At 32.2% G+C, this 17393-nt stretch overlaps 2 protein-coding genes across 3 annotated transcripts; one reads left to right on the top strand and one right to left on the bottom strand.

The window, feature by feature from the left end:
- The first annotated feature begins 6838 nt into the window (after positions 1-6838).
- Positions 6839-10179, top strand: LOC122589992 (embryonic protein DC-8-like). 2 transcript variants are annotated; one of them, XM_043762324.1, is made up of 4 exons: positions 6839-7097; positions 8194-8303; positions 8502-9086; positions 10137-10179. In XM_043762324.1, the coding sequence occupies exons 1-3, from the start codon at positions 6892-6894 to the stop codon at positions 9044-9046; spliced, it is 861 nt and encodes a 286-aa protein (XP_043618259.1). In that variant the 5' UTR covers positions 6839-6891; the 3' UTR covers positions 9047-9086; positions 10137-10179. The 2 variants fall into 2 exon arrangements, with proteins under 2 accessions (XP_043618259.1, XP_043618258.1); XM_043762323.1 differs by lacking the exon at positions 10137-10179 and having other exon boundaries at positions 8502-9354.
- A 1100-nt stretch (positions 10180-11279) lies between these two features.
- On the bottom strand, positions 11280-12468 carry LOC122589733 (zinc-finger homeodomain protein 6-like). Its single transcript, XM_043762059.1, has one exon. The coding sequence runs from the start codon at positions 12245-12247 to the stop codon at positions 11399-11401; it is 849 nt and encodes a 282-aa protein (XP_043617994.1). The 5' UTR covers positions 12248-12468; the 3' UTR covers positions 11280-11398.
- Positions 12469-17393: the final 4925 nt, after the last annotated feature.

Genomic DNA, 17393 nt, shown 5'->3' with positions numbered 1-17393 from the left:
GTTAAGCTCATGTTGGTGTTTTTAGCACAAAATATATAGTGATATTTATGGGGAGATTTACGAGGTTGAATTTATTCGTTCTGTCATTAGATCATGCTATTCACTTTTTGTTTGTTTTGATTATCGAATTTGTATGTTTAAAAAAATGATTTTAGGAGACCATTTTTCAGGTAATTTTTCACATTATTTCAAAAATCATTAGACGAATTCAGTAGTTCATTTCAATATAATAATTATACAAGATTCACTTAAAGATTATCTATTCATTTTATATATTGAAGTTTTAAAGCTATATTATTTTGAATTTGTTACTTTGTTAATGTCTCATAGCTGAAAGAAATTGGAAAGAATAACTTTACATAGAAGTGTACGGTCTGATGTAGAGGGTGAAGATAACACTTTGGCCAGTGGATATGATCATGTAACATTACATCGTCCACAGATTTATGCCTTCTTTCGTTTTTGGTGATGAAGGTTAGCTTAGATAACACAATTATTTTTGAGATTAGGCATTTTTCAGTTGCTGCAATCAAGTAATTTTGTGATAACACAAGTACTTTGTGCAATCAAGTAATTTTGTGAGTATATATTCTTCTTTTAGTTTCCTCTTCCTTTTTTTCTCTGATTTTGGTCGAGGATTATTGCAGGACAAGTGGTTGCACACAAAGTGTTTAATGTTATGTCTCAAAGAAACAATGGTATGTGAACAAGGTAATATAATCAAAACGAAGGTAATATGAATCGTTTATTTTATGTTTTGCGAAAGTTCACTATTATTTGATATATTTTAACTATATAACATATAGATGTAAATTTAAGATCAGCTTACATTTTATGTTTAGCCTTCAAGTTGTCGATTTCAATTACCTCTAAATTTTTATTTCTTATTTGCAGTATCTGAGATTGTTTTGTGGGTGTTTGATGTTATGTCTCAAAGAAATGGCTCTATGCGAAATAGGTAACCTTGATTGTTTTCGAAAAACTGTATGTTTGGATTTGGCCCATTCGAGTATTTAGTGATAAAACGGACCGAAATCGACCCTTCCGTAACTAAATCCATTAGAACGGCCAACTTTATTTGCAACATATACTTTGTTTTGTGTATCACAATCTCTTTATTAGACCTGTGTTTAATTAAATTTGATCAATAGTAATTCCAAAATGCAACAATGGTATAGGATTTAATTTTTATCATTTCTCAAATGCTCATTTGAAATGGATCTTTTACCATGGTTGTTTGCAGATAAATTCAATGGGGCAAAAGTGTTGGACTACATTTTAGATTTTGGAAAAGTACTGTACGTGTTCCCGCAGCCATTGTTGGATGTGTTCTAGGTAGTACGGAGTATTTCACTTTTTAAGTATTATTGTTACTTCTTACTTTTAGTAAGATTATATTTACTGATGGATTATTTATTCTATTGCATTAACTGGCCCATTGAAAACGTTGGACTTCAACTCCGTCGTATTTTGGGTAAGATACTAAACCAAAGTACTGGATCAACTCACGCCCCTTTTAGTCGGGTCTTAAGTCAGATTACAATGGTTCTATTCAAAGTACACACTCATGTTTTTTTTGGACTTTCGGCCTATCCAAAATGATCTCTTGAAAGTATGGACTCATATTTGCCATGACTTGAAACACATATTATAGATTTATGTTTGTAGTTAGTGTCAAATGTGATTTACTTTTTTAAAAATTAGCATCCATATCGGGTGAATTATTTTAATCGTAGCGAAAACTATTAAGTTATTTAATGAGTCTAAGTTTTTGAAAGCTTGATTACTAGGTTTCACATTTTGGTATACTTGCACCTTCTCACTTGCTTAAGTATGACTTTATGTTAAGTACCTTCAAAGCTGATGTTAAGATTGTCGATAATGAGACAATCAGTGTTGATGGATAGTTGATCAAGGTTGTTTGCAGTTGAGACCCTCTTCAGCTTCCATGGGATGAACTCGGTATTAAAATTATTATCCAGGTATGTCTAAACTTACTTGATCCATACATTGTATGTAGCATTAATCAGGTTCGGTCAAAATGATTATTTTTAAAATTGGGTCAGGATGGTTTGGGTGGAGTCTGGGTTACAGATAAACACATAGATCTCATTTACTTTTAAAGTTTAAGTGATCGTAGTTCAACAAATGAAATTCATATATATTTTTGGAATCTTTTCTTGAGGATGAATTTCATGTGATTACTAGGGGATCGAAGTGTTTATGTATTTCATATATATTATGGAAACTTCATTACTACTGAAAATGCAACTAATATTTGTTTGTTTTTTTAAAATAAACTTCTTGCCAGGCTTCCAAGTAGTGTCTGATCGCAAGAAGAATATTTTGGGTTGGAAAGCTTCAAACTGTGAGTACACATTGTCGATCTCTTTTGGCTAATAGTTGAACATTAGATTAAAACTGGCTGGTAACTACAATTAAAGGCAAGAGTTTGAATTCCTTGATTTCTGTTAGTGATAACCACCATGACAGATTAACTCATGCTATGTTCTAGGCAGCTTAAATTAAGGACAAGGTAATCTAACTTATATTATCTAATTATAGTTGATCTGAGTTCTTCACTATTGCATGGCCACTTAAAATATAACGCAAATTGACCTATTTTATTTCCCTTCCAACTTTTTGATTAGTTTTATGTTGGTGCTTTTAATAGGTGTATATGCACATATGTAACCAGAAAGGTCAATCTTTAAGCTCTGAAGAGCAATACGGTGTTTGTTACTTACAATCTTAATTAGTTATCAATTGTTGTTTTTATATATCAGTGTGGATGGAATGTAGATGGCTGATAGATGATATACATATACCCTACAAAGGATGACATATTTTTTTGTATAATTGTTTAATTTATAACCTAAATGATAATCTAATGAATATTGTTAACAGTTAACGCAACGTGACACTTGAAAGCATATGTAAATATATATATTTTTTCCCGAGGTTGAATATGATTGATGAATCCATTATATGTGCCCGTTTTCTTCAGTGATGTCTCACAATAGTCTTTGGGTAGAGACAAAAGCTACTACCAGATAACTACTTGGGTACCCATTTTTTCAAGTCATACACTTTGGTCTTTCAGTAGTGTTCTTTTATACCGCTTTCTATAGAAGAGATCGACGTGACCAATTTGACTTCAATCAATCATGAGATTAATGGTATGAAGGATTTGAACAGGTTTGAATATTAGGCATGCTATTCATGCTACAAGGGTGGTGGATTCAAAGAATGGATAACTATGTATTATGTTGTATTACTATAAGAATCACAAAACCACTTAAACATAAACCTTATCATATATGAAGTTGTTGGAGTGTTTTTATTAGTTAGAATGGTAATTAAATATGATGATACCTTATGCAATAATTTTAATAATAGAATTACTTTATATTAGTATATATATTGTTAAGCCAATTTCAGATTATGAAGAAGATGACACACCCATGGTGACAGTAACCAAGACAGGTAACTTAGTTTCGATCATTTTTTTTATTTTGATTTCTTTTATTTGGTGGTTTAATTATCTTCCAAATATGTGCAGCACCATATTTACCAAGCTTTATGTTTGAGGATTATAGATAGTTGTTTAGTAATGACATTGGGGAATGCTTAACTTTGGAATATAAAGAGCATGGCTGGTACTTTTCCTATGTTTTTGTTAATAAAAAATGATGCTTTACTACATTTTATATTAGTAAATTACAACAGGGAGTTACCTTATTGAACTCTGAGGCGGATTTACAACCCTAGGAAAGTGGACCATTACTTCTTGAACTCATCACACCAGGTAGGTGTTTTACCCATTCTTATCTAAGTTGTAATTGTTGTCGTGAATGTCGACAGATTATGTATAAATTTTAAATCTAATTAGCCAGACTCCTTCAAATGTTGCTTTTGTTCATAGACTATAAGAACTGGCTTCCTTTCACTTGACTGGTAGAAAAGATTATCGTTGTTTAGGCTTTGGCCACTACTCGCTCTTTTCCAACATTATTCATCCTATTCCTTATTGGGCAATGCAAGCTTTAGCTTGAATTGCTTACTCATATGGTAGTCATTGCAAAACTATGAATCTGGTATACGGGTTGGGTAAAAGGGTCTAAACAGGTTTGGTTAATTGCAATAAAGTGCACTATTAGACGTCATGTTTTTTTTGGGACAGATGAAGTATGTTCAATAAGCATATATGTTTATAAATGAATGTCATCAGTCATGGTTTTCTTAAAGTTAAGTTGCTTACTAAACCTATGACGTAATTAGCAAGTTGAGGCTTCAAAACTATTTACTGGTTGTGTGTAAAATACAATCACATATACATATACATATACTGATATTTTGGTGCATGTTTTTGGAGTGAAACATGATTCATTCTACAGCAAAGAATTAAAGATGATTAGAAGACCAACTTCAAGTTCACTTCAAAAAGTTTCTAACCTTTTCCTTGAAATTCTGACGTGGATATGAATATTTTTACAATATAAGCTCTCACAAAATCAATAAAGATTGAAACCTTATGTGAGTTATTCCTTTTTCCTTTATCGCACTTCCTGATATGCTTAAAGGTATGTCTAATCTTCTTGATTTTCTACATGAAAGGTGAATTCATGGTGTTTATACTTTAGAGCTTATGCAACCATGGAGGGAGTATTAGAGCTTATCAAATGGTTGCAACTTAGAATTCATAAGAAACCCTTGAGTTGTCTTTTTTTTTTAAACGACCATGAGTTTATTAGAGTTTATTATTGTGTTCTTACAAACTAATGTAATGACTAAGGTTAGCCTTAAATGAATGTGTAATTTAAATAATTATCAAATCCGTGCATCGCACGGGGCTGCATTCTAATATGTACTAATTGGTAACCATGCAATGTGATGACGGTGACTATCGATTATCTTAATTATTAATCTTAATACTATATATTTAAATGATACCAATTTTATACATTATTAACTTATTGTGGTTAGTATGCTTTATGTTAAATAATAATCGTACTAGTTATTATAAGGCTACTTGTATCGTGGTCGAATGATTTAGGAATGTATGAATTTAAACCATGTTGATCAAACTATTTATGCTCAGTAGGATAATATTATTAGATCTTTTAAGCTAACCATTAAAGGGGAAATCGAATATGCAGCAGACTGCAGCTATTATGGCTGCATACGCCTGCAGTCATGTACAAATTTTTAAGTTTTTTTTTCAGTTTAAACCTTTTGATTTATACATATATAAAACCCCTCCTGATTTTCATCTTGCTGCAGCCAAAAATGGTTGCAGTCCGCTGCAGCGATGTTAAGCCCAACCATTAAAACTACATTACTTTCATGTTCATATGTGTAATTCTTCTCTATGTTTCGATTTAGCTATGTTTAACTGTTTTAAATAGCTAGTTATAATTATAAAAAATGATAAATTGAAATATTTTATTTTCCAGAATTCAAAGAAAACTTAATATAAAATAGACATTATATATATATTAAAACTTTATGTAAATATACAAGTACTTTATGCGTGAAATATACAAGCTTTTAAAACACATACTAATTTTAACTACATTTCGTTTAACCTCCTAAATTTTAACCAAATTTCGTTTTAACCCCCTAAAATTTCTATTTTTTAACTTTTACCCACATCAAAGTTTTCGTTTTCATTTTCGTGACACTAAACTTTTAGATTCTCATGTTTCAACTTTCACACAGCTACGGTTTTACTTGTAAACATTTGGTCCTTGATTATTTTCATTTGTTTTTTTTATACATATAACGTTTTCATTATACAATAACTTTTATCATCGTCACGTCTTACGTTCATGTTGTTTTTACACATCTTAATATTCTTTTACATTATTTTTATTGTATCGTTACATGTTTACTTGTTTTTATCATACAATTTGCACACAGTTATGGTTTTACTTTTAAAGATTTGGTTTTTGATTATTTTTTACCGTTTTTATACATACATATAACGTTTTTAATATATGATAATTTTCATCATGCTTAGGTCTTACATTCATGAAACATTTAAAGTATTAATATAGTTATTGATTGTGTTTTTATACGACTTATTGTTACTTTACAATATTTTTAATGTTATTGCTAGATGGTTAGTTGTCATTTTTAAAGTTTGGGTTCGAATATTTGACATAGATTTACCAAAACTTTATTGTATAAAAAGTGTACCCAGCGGCAACGCGCGAGGTCAATAACTAGTGTATACTAAAATGAATACTTTTTACGCAAAAAATTAAAATTGTTAATTTTTGATGTATAAAGTAAATGTTTTTATGCATGTAATAAATTATATCATTTCCAATAAACTAACTCTGTACCCGCGCAATGCAACAGTGTTTGTGATAGTGACGGTTTGGTGGTGGGGAACGACTATTGGTGGTAGCTATAGAGACGGCGTCGAATGATGTAGATAATTGATCTAAAAAGTTAATAAAAATATTTCCTATTTTAAATAATAAATGACTCATCGTGTAATATAACCACTAAAGGTATTTTAAACTATTTTTTTCATATAACTTTAACATGTGGCTAATTTTTTATAAGATTGCACAGATATAAACATAAGTAACAACGAAAAGTTATAAAATTAAAGTTATAACTGACGTTCTGAAATACTACTACGGAGTAAAAAGGGTGTATTCTTCGGAAAAGAGAAAAACGTGGCGGGAAGACATAAGAAAACTAGCGGAGGTTGCCACGTAGCGAAATATTGTCGGTACGCCGATTTCATCGTAAAATCTCCCAAATTTATTCATCATAATAAAAATAAAATAATAACAATTCCGATATCCTTTTTGTTTCCCCGGCCGATCAAACTGAATTCAAATTAAGAAAGACAAAAAAAAAAAATCGTATATAATGGTGAAGGCGGTAGCGGTTGTTATGTTAATATGGCTAACGGTGTTTACGACGGTATGCCGGAGCGTAACCGACGTGGAGAAAGGCGTCGGAAACGTAAAAGAAAAGGTGGCGGAGAACGTGAAGATGAATGCTGAAAGTGCTGTCAATGAAGCCAAGGATAAAACCGGTAATTGGGCTGATTGGGCCATGGCTAAAGTCGCTTCGTAAGCAATCAATCAATATCTATAAATCATATATCATCGTGATTCTTTTTTTTTTTTTTCTTAATTATTATTTACAGATTTTGCTTTGTAGCCCTTAGTATTAGATATAAGGTTTTATCCAAACATTTTATTAAGTTTTATTCGTAGCCCTATCTTCCTTATTCAATAGTCGTAGTACGTTTTTGTTTAATCTAAATAGAAATTATGTGCTTACAAACAATATACAATCAAATGTTTACAAACACATTACACAATACACGTACATATTGTATGTGGTCGAGATGGTTCAATGAACAAAGAGAGATGAAAAGAACATAACAAGAAAAGATGTTAATCCAATTGATGAGACATGCTAAGTGTATCATTTCTATATTTAAATTATTAATTTAGGTTTAATGATTTGAATTGAACTAAATGCTTGTGTCTTTAGGATAGGATAGCATTTCTTCTTTGATTCGCAAAGGTCAAAGGGTATGAACTTAGGGCAAATGGTATAGAAACATGTCCAACTGTATATACAAATGCTTCGAGGTAGTTACAAATTAGTTTGATGTAAGAACGTTTTATTTGTTGCTCAAGTTGTAAATTTAGTACGTGGTTATATAGTTTATCCATAAAAAGAAAAAACTTCATCCATGAACTTAAAAAAAGATTTATATGGGACTATTCGGATTTGGAGTGAAGTATAATGACGGTAAGAAGCCACGTTACAATTAATCAGCTGCGACAATGTATTGTTTGATTGACAACTACTATAGAGTTCACCAGAGCTAGAATTACGTCTTTACATGGCAATATATAATGCTTCAATTAGTCATATGGAACTACAGAAGTCAATTCAATTACGGAGTTCGTTTGGTACTTGGTATCATTCATTCTTTATTTATTATTGAACAACAAAGATTTTGCGCACCTTAATTTAATGCACCTTTGTCCACAATGAGACTTGAACCTACCACCCCTTTGTTTGTTAGTACACCGTGATAGTAGATATCACTAGCTAGGACAAATGCCGTTTATTTAATCAGTTATTTTTAACTTTCCGGAGCTCGCATCTGACAGTTTCATATACAACCACTGTTTGCAAACATATCAGGGGTATCGGTATGGACCAGGATGAGGTGAAAGAGGGCGCTCACAAGGCAGTGGATAAAGCTGGTGAGGCTGCATCGAAGAGCACATCCACACTGAATTCTGCAGCTTCAGGTGATTTGGTTTCCAAATATGCATAGACTTTCCATATATAGGTCTGCAAATGCATTGTATGTGTTATTGTGGTGTGTTGCATCAAGAAACACACCCACAATATATTTTGCTGCTTTTGTTTGTAACTATTTACAAATGCACTAGTATTTTGGCTTCAAAGTAGTATTCATGCTCACTATGTGATCTATTTTCTTACAGAATCTTCAAAATATGTGGCTGGTGATGACAGCGATGATGTCAAGGTGAAAGCATATGAAGCATATAACTATGTCTCTGAACTCGCACAGGAAGCCTTGAAGAAAGTTCAAACTATGGCTGGTGTTGTGGAAGAACCAGCATACGAGAACGGGAACTATGCATACGATTATGTATCCGAGGGGGCTGGTAAAGCGATGAATATGGGTTCAGATATGGCCCAAAATGCCAAAGACAAGGCATCTGATGCATATGAGTATGCCTCCGAGAAAGCAGATCAAAAGATACGAATGCCCACAGATAAAGGCTCTGAAATCAAAGCAGGAATGGAAGGCATGATGACGGATGCTTATGATAAGGCTTCAGAGAAGGCTGGTGAAGCTAAGGATCAAGCACATGAAACCTATGGTGAAGCTAAAGCTAAGGCTGGCGACGCATATGAGGCTGCAAAGGACTCGGTGAATGAGCAGGCTAAGGAAACGTACGAGGCTGCTAAGGAAAAAGCATCAGATGCTGCAGGGAATGTAGGAGAGGCAATGAGAACATAGAGATTATGAGGATCCAACATACATGCTGACTCAACTCGAGGTTCCTTCCTCCATTCTCTTTGTTAGTATGATACATGTGTTAGATTATTGTAGCTTGTTTGTTCTACAAACTTACGTTATATGTAATGTACGTTCCTGTTTGGAGTTGTAATAATACATGCATATGATAGATAGTGTGGCACCGAAGGCGGGTTTGTATTCTTTTTCCGCCCAAAGGAGCTCTTATACTTTGTGTTTTTTGTTCTTAAAATCAAGGTATCATTTGGATTTCAAAATGAACAACTGCTTCTATCATTTTCTATATATAATACCACTTATTAAATCGAGAGTCTGACCCCGATTTTCCCACTCTCTTAGCGTATATGTGACATTATGTGAACTGTGTTGGATGTGGATCACACAATTAGATTGTGAATTTTCAGAAGTTAAGCTTTCTGCCTGTTAGCTTGAAGACGATCGTCTTTACTTCCGAGACATATTATTAGATTAGGAATACAACTTTTATTTAGAAGGTCCATCAAGAATGTTTGTGAATTAGTAATTAAGATCAGTTGCAAGACACTCCCACTATCCGTCCCGTGAGCGTCCCTACTTGAGAACCCGTGGATTCTAAATTTTCAGACTGTCTGACCATTTTGTAGAGTATTCTGTGCAAAGTGCCATAAGGATAGGACTCCTAACGGGAGGCAGAATGGTGAGATGAGATGGAAACAAGACCCGACTAGATATTAATGTATATAACGGCTATTCGCCACTCATGGGACAAGGTTGTCTCTGTCGGATGCTTAGTTTCTGTTTTGACTGTTGCTTATGGTGTGTAATCGTTTTTGAAAGTTCAGTGAGGTGATTAAGTTTAGATGGAGGACTGTTTGAGATCCACAATTGCATGCAGATATATATATGATGCATGGATACTTGATCCCACTTAATTAGTTATTATATAGGTAATATTAGTGTAGGTTGTCCCCTCCCCTTCAATATTTAAGTAATTAACTCAAAAGATGGTTTAGGGCTTGATCTTTGTCCCCTCCCACTTAATTAGCTACTATATTGTTAGTTATTATTTAATTGGTGGGATTTGGAGTTGCAGATGTCATGCTACTTCTGCCGTTATGATTAGTATCCGGTACCATGCAGACAATGGATCTAATGCAGCACTTCGCGAGCTACTTAAGTTAAGTTCTATATATCTTCTTATTATGTTAAATCTAATAGATTGTGAAGTATACATACATGCTTATATAGTTTAGTGTGATTTAGATGATCTCATACTCAAAAACTGTGTAATATATTTGATAATAAAAAATAAAATTTCAAACACATCTATATGTAGTGGTGGTACAAAGGCCTAAATTAACATGCCTAATAACCTCGCCTATCGATATATTGATTTCACTCTTTTTCTTCCCTTATTAATTTGTCTTGATCTCATTCTTAGGCATGTTTAGGCAATGAGTTTTAGTTTTATATATGTATGTATCTTTTTTGAGATGAGAATTGAGATTCTGGAGTACATGCATTATTGTGTAGGGTACCCCTCTCAAGGGCAGTATTATCCGGTCCCAGAATTGAATAAGGTGCACAGTGTGACCTCTATATCAAAGATATAGTACACGAGGCAACATGAATGTAAATGAAAATTGATACAATAATTTCTAGAAGTTATTAAGATTTAGGCTTCTGATGGTGTTATGGTTAATGCCTAGTTAACTAGCATTAAGCACAAAATGAATCCACAAACTTATAACCATTGAATTCTCGTCACATCCTATTTAATTTGCAGTTTTTGTACCTTCTTTTGGTGTATTGACCATAAGATAAAAATTATATAATATTTATTCATAGAGTAACAATTACTTACAGATCTTAATTGCAATCTGCTAGTTTTGTAAGTATTGGGATGTGTTCTTTTAACATTGTTAAGTAATTAAATTTTCTCATGGAGTGTTTGGGATCTATTACTGATTATATGCTTATTGCTTGTTTTTAGCGGTTAAAGAGTAACTAACTTTCTTGTAAAATCGATTATCTGATTATTGTATAAGCCGAAAACTGATGAGCTCCTTTCTTAATGAGAAATACACGTTCTGAAATGAGTATGTTCTTTTTTTTTCCGTGCAGATAAACACTTATAAATAAGCAATCCCATTCATAGTTTTTGTACCTTCTTTAGTAATAAGTATATTGGTCAAAACATTAAAAATAATTCCATAAGAATTAGAGTCAAATTAAGTAACATGAACAAAAGATATTCATTGATCTTAATAATAAATATAGTGTAGCTATTCTCTATCTAAAAAAGAAGATACTAAATAAACTTCTTAAAAGTCTATAATTAAGCTCAATTAAATCTTACTCTTGTTTCTTCTTTGAAGCTTGTTTGCAGTTATGCATCCATACTTTAAACACTTTCCTTTTCAATCCAACTTCATTGCAAAACTGCAATATCTCTTCTTCATCTTGCTTTTGAATCCTCCACCCTATTTTCTCAGCAAAATCATGCATTTTTTCCTTCTGTTCTTCTGAGAATTTAGTCCTAAATCTTTTCTTTGATGGCTGTTGTCCAGTGTGTGTTCTAAACATGTCAAGATCCTCACTTGATGATTCTGTTTGTGCCACATTACTAGTTCCACCAAATGCAACCATCATTGGTTGCATATGGCCATGGCTGTATCTATAGCTGTGAGGTGGCTGCATTGTAGCTGCAGCAGCAACTCTAGATGGCTGTGGCTGCTGTTGGTTATGTATTATTGCAGTGGGCTGTGGCTCACCATCAACTTCTCTTCTGTGAAAACTTCTGTGACATTCACAGGCTGCACATTTTAAACTTTCTGGAGTGCCTTCTTCACCATTAGGCATGAACTCACCACAACCATCTACAGCATGTGTTCCTATACTTGCAGCATGGTTTTTTAAGCATTCTCTATATCTAACAATTGGAGTTGTATCTAATGGTGGTGGTGGTGTTTGGGACACTGGATCTGGATCTGGAAATGGGTATGGGTTTGATTCCCTTGTTTCTCTATTAGCTTCCATTTGTTGGTCTTGAAATACATTGTAATAGTTTCTTTGCTGATCTGGGGTTTGATTTCTTGTGATGTTTGAAGAATTTAAAGGTGCATAAGTGAAGATGGAAGGTGAATCTTGGTTAGATTGAGATGGGTTATTGTGATTTATAGTCTTTCTGTCTCTAGCATCCATTATGTTTGACTTCTAATATCTGTCTAAACTAGTATCAAGCTACCCTCTTTAAGTCCCTCTGGACTTCAATTCTTTATTAAAGAAAAAAAATATATCAAATTCCCAAGATTTGTGTAAAACTACTATAGGTTGATCTGAAAAATCTAATGGGGAAAAAATGGAGTTCAACAAGTTTGATTAAAAACCTAAAAGTGCACTAAACTTTAGTGAAGAAAAAAGAAAAAGAGAATCTTTAAAAACTGTTGAAAAGATGACATTTTTCAATCAAATGGGACCCTAGCTTGTTGATTGTAACAAATCTTGAACATGCATTCACAAAGATGAAATGCAAGTTTTAAGCAAAAAACCTGAACAGAAAATTATAAATATAGAGTGGGTAGGGGTAGGAGGGTGTGGTTGAAGAAAGTGTCTCCTACAGGCCATCAAGAAGTGGTTATAAAGAAAAGCATTAAAAAGAACAAAATAAGCAGATGGGTCTGGTTTGGGATTGAAAAGTAAGAAATTTTTAAAAGGCTGCTAATGACAATGGCTGGTCCAGTTTGCTCTTTCTGTTGTTCTACATGATATCCATTAAAGATAGAGAGAGAGAGATGAAATATGTATATGTATGTATGTGTATCTATATCTCCATTAGTGTTAGTGATCATGAGATGTTTTTGTTGCCTTGTCTTTTCCTACATTTTCATTATTCTTTTGTTAGGAATGGGTTCTCAGAGCAGGGCAAAACTTTTACTAGTCCAAAATTACCAGATTGATATGTATGTTGGTTTTGTAATTTGTATGTTGTGCAGGGTGAGTTGTGCTTTGATGTTTGGATTGTGATTTTAGATGTGGAATGTGTGTAATGCAAGCTTCTATATTGGGGGGTAGGGGTCTGGGGTTGATTATTTTATTAGGTGGGGTTTGGAATTAAAGGGAAAATGATGGTCCATAGAAGGGCACTGTTGAGCCTGTCTGATTCTCACTCTTTGAGGACAGGGCTGTACCAGGGCCTGGAAGTTCCCTTATTTTGTCCTCTAATGGTTGCTTATCAACTATCAAGTCCCTTTTTTTTTTTATAATTGTTACACGAATTATATATGGGGATGGAATATCTAAGTTTAGGTGTGTAACATTAATATATTGTTTTTTAATCTATAAAATTTATGGGGTCTAAATATTTATTCATTAATCAAAAAATATTAAAAAATTTGTATGAGGGGTTTCACACCTAAGCTTAGGTACTGGACAGTCTTATATTCACTTTTTCCATTATATATATAAGCAAATACGTGATTGTTATCTAAACTTAGATATAAAATCCATAGTTTTCGACTCGTAACTTTTGACTCGACTCGACTCGAAAACATGATTTTTTTACCCGTGATTCAGAACGTGATTCGACTTGTAAGATATATATTTGACGTCTTTCGAAGCAAAATATTAGTTCATTATCTTAATAAATTTACCAAAATATTACATATTCAATAGTTTTGAGACATAAACGTACAATTTATCTCCAAATTCGTAATAAAATAATCAAAACTATATAGATAATACGCAAAATAATGTAACAAATTAAGTATAATATATAACCATAATATCCAACTACAATAATTATAAGTTTGTGACTCGGTTCAAGTTCACACAACAACTCGTAAGAGTCTGGACAAAAATCAGTCACCTAACGAGTCGACTCATTTTTGGTGTAATTCGACTCGTAAGAGTTTAACAACTATGATATAATTTTTCGTAGATTAATTATTTTATACTTATTAAATAATAAATAAATGATTATTAGGTTTTTTTTATGTTATACAAGGTGGGATGGGGGTTCGAGGATGGAACATAAATGAAAAGATTGAAAATCATATATAAATTGAAAATGATTTTATTGATAAAATAATGGTCTATACCAATTTCAACAAATAAATGTATGAGATCAATTCTTCACTTAAAAATTGAATTCAAAATTTTTTAAAATGAATGTAAAGATTCTTTATAGATAAATATATTGCATACATATATGTATGTGAGTGTCTTAATTGAAGTGTCTAATAATATAAAGTATATTAATTTATTTATTTTTTAAATAATATACGGTGAAGTTGTAACATGACATTATAATTGTATAAATAATGAACATTGTTGTGAAACTCGACTGATACAATGAAATCGGATCGTGTATCGGCCGATTAGCGATACGAGTTTGCTATACTCGGTCTGAAAACCGGCGAAAGTTATAGACACGGGTCAACTTGGTCAAGATGGTCGTATCGGTCAAGAGTCGGTTGTATCGGTCAAGAGTATCAGCTATGTTCAACTAAAGTCAAACTTTTTTTTTGTTGTTAAAGCTTTTATGAATTATTTTATTGTTGTAGATAATTATGTTTAAGTTGAAAAATTATATTATGTTTAAGTTTGAAGTTTTATATATTTTTTTAATTTTTTCATACATATGATTTGAAAAACTATTATTTTATATATAAAAAACTCACTATTTACCGATCCGATTTTAAAAAATCATGACTTACCACCTCTCCGATCCGACCTCGATTCTCGAGTTTCGCAACCTTGATAATGGGAACATATCATGTTTCTTTTTTTCTTATTAATCTAACATATAATACAATTCACATAAGAGACTGTACAAGTATTTAACCTCTAATGGTAATAGATTCGTAAAAAAATATGGTATGATAGATTTATTTCTTTGTGTAGTAGCAGTGTGATTGTAGAGTAGTATTATGGGCAAACTGAAATGACCCAGTTATATTATATTATACAAATTTTACAAAGGCAAATGATAGTTTTGTTTATGATCCAAGTCTCCAACCAGTGAATTTGAGCCAACTAGCCTCAAGTATTGCAAGTTCACTAGAAAGGGATCTTACCATTTTGACAGCTACACCTTCTATCGTTGTAAAATGGTAAATCTTACCGTTACCGTGGACTATATATCTAAGCAAGTTAGTCGGTTGTTTAGTGAAAAGATGTCATATGTCTAGAGCTGTTATTAGTTACGTTAACAATTGCCCGACGTTGCAACCAAAATGACTCCATCAGAACTCTTTTAAATAGATCAATTTCATCCCTCGTCATTTATGAGATCGGCTTTAAAAGTAACCCAAAATGAAAATAAAATTAAGGAGCCTATGTTTTATCCAAGGACTATCTCATCTGCATAGTCTCGTCGCTAATATTATCCTTTGGTATTCATCATAAATGAATGGTTTCATGAAGAGCTTTTAGAGGTAATTAGCTACTAGACATTTCTGTCAAGTTTAGGGAAGGGAATTCCCTCAAGTTTAGTCTCACAAAGATGTTTTTGTAATTAGAGCATCTTCAATGGGAAGTTGATGAAAAACTTTTTTTAAAAGGAAAAGATTTTGAATAGTTTTTTACCATTGGAGAGAATGACTTTTTTATTTTAAAGGTTGATGTTCCTCAAGCTATTTGATCAAAGATTTTTTTCTATACACTCACACTCAATTCTAAATTCCTTTTAAGAAAATAGCATGCTACCCGCGCGTTGCAGCGGATACCATTGACAATACGTTCGATATCGTGATTACCAAAAACAGTATCAGTGAACAATTAATTAAGCGAGATACCACGATGATACCGTAGCTTCAATATCTACCAACAGTAACAAAAAATCCACGTATTAACAATATAAGTGGATATTCAATTGAAGTGAAATTGTGAAAATAGTTTAAATAGGAATGCATTTTAATTGAAATAAAGGAAGGACATTCCTGTACATTCGCATGGTTACATTTCAACATTTGATGAGAGAGAGTGTTATTTCTTTTATATAATAATATAGATAATTGTTTATAACTTCAACTAACACGCTTAATAAAATATCATATATTAATAATAGAGACATTGAAATTAGTCTTTAATAACTTGATGTCATTGGAGATGTTCTTAGCTACTAACATGGACCTACAAATCTACGATAGATGTTTTTTGGTCAAGTTTAGTTCCGCAAAGGACGTGTTTATTGTTAGGACCCCTATAAAGCTATATGATACAAACTACTTAGAATACTTTACAAACAATTAGCCCTTGTATTTTGTTTATTTTGTCATTTATTTATTTATTTAAATACTTAGATAAAAGTGTCATAAGTACCTTACATTTTTTTGTTATGATTGATATTTTCTGTTAGTGAGTGTATACAAGTGGAAAAAAATCAGGTAGCCAAACCCAATTTGATTGCGCTTTTGGTCAACATATATTACCGGTTTTCACTAAAAAATCAACAAAATTATGGGGTCAAAGTATGCGAGTTAAAAGCCTATGGTTCGCCTATTTCTCTCATTTGCTCAAGCCTTATCAATTATCATTACTTGAAATATTTCAACTAAAAGTATACGTGATGTCATATTCCCTTCATGATACAGGCATAAGCATATGTGAATATAATATGTTAGTCCTAAAATGGAACTTATAATTTAAGAGTAACTATTGATTTTTGCTTATGACATAGTACAAGCGGAACATGAAGTTTGTAGGTTCAAACTTAGTATTGACAATTAACCAATCAAACGAATATAAGTTGAAGTCGAAATATAAAGTCTATACTGTGTTGAATTAGGATAACATAAAAAATCAAGTTATTATACAACAGAGAGTCATCGAGATAAGTTTTACATAAGCAAAAGATCGTCTTACTTCTTCTTCTATAAAGAGAATAAAATTAAGAAAGTAAGCATAATTTTTCTTTCTAAAATACCTCTATTTAAACATTAAATTTTCATATACTCTCGTTTCTTCATTTTCATTAATCATTATACACTCTCATCGACCTTCGATCACCCTCTGTCGCCACCCTTCTTCTCCACCGCCTCCCTCAATCTCCACCACCCGCCTTCTAGCCGCCGCAACGCGCAAACACTATGCTTGTCCCTTATAAAACATATTGAATTCTTCTATTTTAGGAAACTCAACACTTTTTTATACCCAAAATACCACCATTTCTTAATCTTAATTCTTCTATACACCTAATATATACTTTTATAATATCTAATAAAAAAACAACTCTATCTTTAATTGTTATATGCGAAAATTATTTAAAATAACATTAATGATTAAATTACACTACTGATCCTTTATCTTTATATACTTAAATATCTTTATTAACCTTTTAAATCAATTA

This window comes from Erigeron canadensis, chromosome 2, assembly GCF_010389155.1.
Source record: "Erigeron canadensis isolate Cc75 chromosome 2, C_canadensis_v1, whole genome shotgun sequence".
Taxonomy (NCBI): domain Eukaryota; kingdom Viridiplantae; phylum Streptophyta; class Magnoliopsida; order Asterales; family Asteraceae; genus Erigeron; species Erigeron canadensis.
Note: the sequence above shows the minus strand (reverse complement) of the source record. Positions and strands in the feature narration are given on the sequence as shown.